Source organism: Serpula lacrymans, assembly GCF_000218685.1.
Source record: "Serpula lacrymans var. lacrymans S7.9 unplaced genomic scaffold SERLAscaffold_11, whole genome shotgun sequence".
NCBI classification, from domain to species: Eukaryota; Fungi; Basidiomycota; class Agaricomycetes; order Boletales; family Serpulaceae; genus Serpula; species Serpula lacrymans.
In genome coordinates, this window is record NW_006763300.1 from 1578480 (window position 1) to 1583858 (window position 5379).

Below are 5379 nucleotides of genomic sequence, written 5' to 3' on the forward strand. Positions count from 1 at the left end.
ATCAGTCTAGAAGAAACCAATTCCTAGCTTCAAAGGCAGCTGGCACCACCCCGTCTCCTGCAACGCCTACGCCTCCAGTAGCCAGGTCTCCTGCTCCGCCTCCTCCACCTATTCCAGCTAATGTTCAGGCACCGCAAGTCGATGAAGAAGCTACACCCACGGCTGTATTAGCACCCCCGCCCCCACCTCCGCCACTGGCTCCTGCTCCATCAGCCAGCGGGGCTGACAAGTTAAGTACCAATCCCTTCAGCCGACTAATGAAAGAAGGTGGAGGCTCCACAGCATCTACGCCTTCTGCTGCTTCCGCAACCAATGGCAGTACCAACCCGTTCTTCCGTAGTCAAACTGCTCCACCTCCTTCTGCCCCCACACCACCCAAGACCCCAACACCTACGGCAGTTAAAGCATCATATCACACCGCGCCAAGCAACAGTGAAGACGAGTGGGATGATGTCAAAGAACGTGATGATGATGACAGTAGTGATGATGAGTTTGAAAATAGGGACACTCGCATGGGCCTTGCGCAGCAGTTGTTTGGAAGTATACTTCCTCCTGCGAGGCCTCAGTCCGCAGGACCTACTCCTCAGTCCACAAGTAATCATGTGCCTCCTGCCCCGCCAGCCCCTGCCGCACCCCCTGCTCCCGTCGCACCGGCTCCTCCTCCTGCACCAGCCCCTCCTGCTGCCATGATTGCGACTCCGACTCCGTCTGGAGATCGTGGTGCATTGTTGAACGCTATACAAGGTGGGGCGCGACTCAGGAAGGCTAGCACTAATGATCGAAGTGCAGCCTCGCTTTCTGGGAAGGTCCTTGGTGATCCCACGCCGCCGCCCCACGTTAGCATTACTCCAAGGCCTGTTTCACCACCTGTTGCATCCCTTCCTGAACCTCCATTGATGACCAACCGGGAAGATTCATCACACAGTAAGAGACAGTCGGTTGATTGGTATGCTGGACTTGCAGCTGATCATGGCGTGGTACATCATCTGCCAGCTACTGCGGAAGAAGAGGAAGAAGAGCTTACTGAATACGGAGGCTCGGTTCCTCAAATTCAAGTATCCGAGCCCTCTGGAGAAGCTGCAGTTGACCCTCTTGAAGATATAGATAGATCTAAAGGTTCACTCTGTCCTGCATTTGACAATTCTCATGCTAATGTATATGCACGGCAGAGTTACATGTGCGGTCTCTTTATCCCTATGAAGGACAACGTGCAGAGGATTTGAGTAATTAAATACTTTTTTTAGCTTGAATAATGGCTTACATTTACTCTACTAGCATTCGGAGAAAATCTTATTCTTACTGCCTACCCTTCTAAATCTGGGGGCGACTGGTGGTACGGTGCGCTCGCCAGAGATGGAAAGTCTGGTTTTTTCCCTCAAACTTATGTCCAAGTTACGGAGAAATGTAAGATTTGTTTCAACTATCCGGTTTATCTTGAAGTACTCATTATGGTGATGCAGTCAAGGCAAAGGCTCTCTATTCTTATGCAGGTGGCAACGCCGACGAACTCCCATTTGCTGAAGGCGATGAGCTCTCTATCGTAGATAAAAGTGAAACGGACTGGTGGAAAGCTGAACAGGGTGGAGTCGTCTTCATCGTTCCTGCTGCCTACCTGGAGATTGTCGAGGGTTAGTGGATTTTATCCCCTCCCCTTGAGTGCTCCCATTTACACGTTCAATGGCAAACAGACTAAATATACTTTCTGCTTACTTTTGCATGTATCATGATTGTAATACACAATTTGTCGGAATAATTCATCACTGGCTGGTGCTTCTTTGTCAACTTCCAGGAAGCCGTCCGTCCAACATGATTAAGGACGCCGTACGAGATAATAGCGAGGCTGAAGATGATATAGGACACGCGGAAACTGACGATGCAGATGACACAGATGACTCTTCCGATGTCGACTTTCTGTCTGCGGAAGATGACTCTGATAGCGATGTTGATCCCGAAGCGACCGAAGCTGATCAAGAGGCACGAGAAACTGAGCGTCAAAAAGTGCTTGAAGCAGCTGGGTTGATTGTAAATCAGGATGTGAAGCCTCCACCAGGGGTATTGCGTTCTCGATCCGCTCGCAGACCCCGTCCGGCACCTGCGACTCCTCAGCGAGCGTCAATCGTCTCAAATTCATCCACAAAGGAGCTCCCATCGTTACCTTCAGTCGATCCGTCGAGGCATCTGAATGACGCATTCGACCGATATGAGACCTTTAAGAAGACGCATGGAAGTATCAACAGTCGAATGTCGGTATCTTCCATTGACACTACTCCCTCCTCTCCGCCAAAATCTCCAGCGATATCCGTGGCACCAAGCCTACAACGCGACGGCGAAAGTCGAGCTTCGCACTTCTTGAATTTCCTAGGCCGTAGTCATACACCGGCAACCGATAATGATAAACGTACAATACCGATAATATCTGCGCCAATCTTGAACACGCCTGATACTCCCTCAAGAGAGAGTAGCCCAGCTTTCGGTTCCGTAAGTTTCACATTTCTTGTTGAGTGCAGAACGTGACCTCAGTTTGTTTTTCGTTAAGTCCTGGGCAAGCCTTGTGGATAAGTCCGCTCTAGATGGAATCCCCAAATCTGAGCGACGTCGCCAGGAGGTGAGTCATACGTGGTGCAGAATCGCGACAAGTCTTGATAACCTTCTTAGACTATATTCGAGCTCATCACTACCGAAGCAGATTACGTTCGGGATCTCCAGTTAATTGTCGAGGTGAGATTTATTTTGGCAGCATCGTAACAATAGGCTGATTCTCAGGAAAGTTATTCTATTCTCGGCTAATGTCAGTTCTGGGTGAGAAGGCTACGACCGTCATCTTTGCCAACATTGAAGACCTGCTTTTGATAAACACGGTTGGTCTCTTTCTATCCTTTCCTAGCCACATATTTTACAGTCGCTGCAATCAGACTTTCCTGAGCTCTCTGGAAGAACGCCAGAAAGACTGTCGACTTTATGTTGATCAAATTGGGGATATATTACACAAGCACATGTCGAATATGGATGTTTATCTGGTAAGCACCATCACCCTCGGCAATGGTACATTTATGCAGAATGGAGTAGGCATATTGCGTAAATCAAAGCAACGCCGGGAAGGTATTGCAGTCGATGAGAGATACTAACCCAGAGTTAGCATCCAATCTACAAGTATGTTCCTGTTCTCTGAGTAGTACTTCTCGATCAAACGAGTTTGGCATAGACCCTCAGGGAAGATCCTGTAGCAAGGAGCCTAGATCTGTCAAGCTACTTGCTTGTACCTAGTGAGTTACTGTTTTTCAACGTTCATACGCGTAATTTAACTTTTTGTAGTGCAGCGCATGACAAGATATCCTCTATTGATTCGACAAGTGAGTGTTTAAACCATCAAAACCAAGTTCATACAATGAAACGCTGTGCCAGATACTTCATTACACTGAAGTTGCTCATGATCGAGATGATATCACGGCTGCACTCCGTATTGCAGAGAAGATTCTGAATCATATTAATGAAACGATTCGGGACCAGGAAGGCTTTGAACGTTTAAAAGAAATTAGCCAAAATTTGTGGATTGGCCAGGGGTAAGTTCGACCAGATTCACATTTATTTTCAGGTTAAATATGATATTTTAGCCGTCTTGACTTGACTGCACCCACACGACATATGGGCCCACGCAAGCTTTTGAAAGAGGGCATACTACTCAAAGCCAAGAGTGGCAGAAAATTGCGAAGTTTCTTATGCAGCGATATCCTGGTACTTACGGACGAGAATGCAAAGACTCTGTATCGTATAGTGAGTTTAGCTGCCAATGCCTCCTACCGATACATTAGTTTGACCGTGGTGATTCAACAGCCGATATCACTATCTGATGTCTTGGTTCAAGACGTTCCGGGAAGAGGTATGCAATCGCTCTTTTTTGTCAAATGCAACCTTAACTTTCTGCTTCCCTCCCAAAAAAATTGTAGATGATTTAGGCTTCCGCTTGGTTTTGGCCTATCCTCGTGGTGGCGATACTATATCTCTCCGAGTTACATCTGTGCGCGATTGTCAGACGTGGATAAGTGCCGTGGAAAGTGCCAGTAAGAAGTGTCGGAACGTGGAAAAGAGATTGAGTATGCCTGGATCTAGGTGAACTGAGGATACTTATCCGAGGAGTGGTGTTTCGTGATTTATTGTCATTTTTGGACTTTCGTATACGTATTGGTGGTTATCTGCTTCATTTCCTGGTCGGTGGACATGGCTATCATGCTTATTATCTTGGGTCTTTTTAACGTTCGTTTATTAAAATAAGCAAAGTCTGCGTGTATGGCAATTGATGGCGCAAACAATTGCAGGATCCCTTAGCGTGCATATATTTAGTGCTTCTGCATACTTCTCATTGTAATCCAGCCCTCCTTCATTTTTTGCCAAACAAAGTTGCCCAGATAGACCTCTCGTAGCAGAGGGTATAATTCAGACAATCTAGTGACCATACCGCGCTCTCTTGCTGGGGAAAGAGGAGTATCTATTTCGTGGTGTGCATAATGTATTCGGAATATCTCAATGTTAGCTGGTAGCCGTGTGTGACCAACAGCAATCCAGCTTACAAGGCCCTTTCGAAACGCATGTGAATACATAAAGTCACCCAAAGATGGGAATTAAACAAACCTGAAGTGAAGCAGGATTTTGCTTTGGTAGTCCTCTATCGTCCAACTCGATATCAGGTGAATCGTCCACACCCTTCAGTCACGGAGGTAAGTACTTCACTTTATAAGGGGATTAATGATAAGTGAACTTACATCTGCATTATAATCCATTGGTTCCACGACATCTCCTTCCAACCCGACTTCGAATGACGTTGCCAGTCCTATGTCAAGGCACCGGAGGTGCCGATGAAATTGACAGATAGGATTAATGAGATCAAGCCGAGGTAATAAATAATCGATTGATAGCTCATGCAGGGACGCCCTGGATTTGGAAAATTGGGATATCATAGAGATGGTCTCATCAACTGTAGCGAAAGAGTTCATCTCGCCGTATAATGTTTCAGTCAGGAGTAATAATTTGACGCTGGTGACGGGCCTCCCGGTGGTGAACAGGTGAGAGACGTGGCATGGGCCTTCAAAAGCAGTGAGCTGTGGAATGATATCAGGCGGAAGGGAGTTCGGGTATTGGGTTATGGTCGAACAGCGCGAAAGCCGAAGATGTGACAGATTGGGGATGGAAGGAAGAAATGCGAAAAAACTGGCGCTATATTCTTCCGCTACGATGATCGCGAGGTGGGTGAGATGTTCAAAAGTCCCGCTTGAGTTGAGCGAATATAATATTGACTTTGTGCAATAAGCATCGTCGAGGGTTAGCACCTCTAAGCAAGGAGGCTTCATAATGACCGGAGATGTGGAACAGTAGTCATTGAACAGT

At 47.0% G+C, this 5379-nt stretch overlaps 2 protein-coding genes across 2 annotated transcripts in view; one reads left to right on the top strand and one right to left on the bottom strand.

Annotated features, from left to right (window-relative positions):
* Nucleotides 1-688: 688 nt before the first annotated feature.
* On the top strand, nt 689-4222 carry SERLADRAFT_417338 (uncharacterized protein; the record flags this gene model as incomplete). Its single annotated transcript, XM_007321693.1, has 17 exons — nt 689-924; nt 994-1116; nt 1170-1223; nt 1276-1404; nt 1461-1628; nt 1790-2478; nt 2537-2605; nt 2656-2718; nt 2769-2858; nt 2913-3017; nt 3067-3150; nt 3203-3263; nt 3313-3350; nt 3403-3560; nt 3612-3771; nt 3832-3877; nt 3945-4222. 17 exons carry the CDS (start codon nt 897-899, stop codon nt 4109-4111), a joined length of 2232 nt encoding a protein of 743 aa, XP_007321755.1.
* A 12-nt stretch (nt 4223-4234) lies between these two features.
* Nucleotides 4235-5379, bottom strand: part of SERLADRAFT_475067 (uncharacterized protein) — a gene marked incomplete at both ends in the record, with an annotated part of 3559 nt that continues 2414 nt past the window's right edge. The window contains 3 exons of the mRNA XM_007321694.1: nt 4235-4571; nt 4627-4698; nt 4758-5379. Of these exons, the coding sequence (XP_007321756.1) occupies nt 4335-4571; nt 4627-4698; nt 4758-5379 (931 nt within the window). The remainder of the gene's footprint in view (nt 4572-4626; nt 4699-4757) is intronic.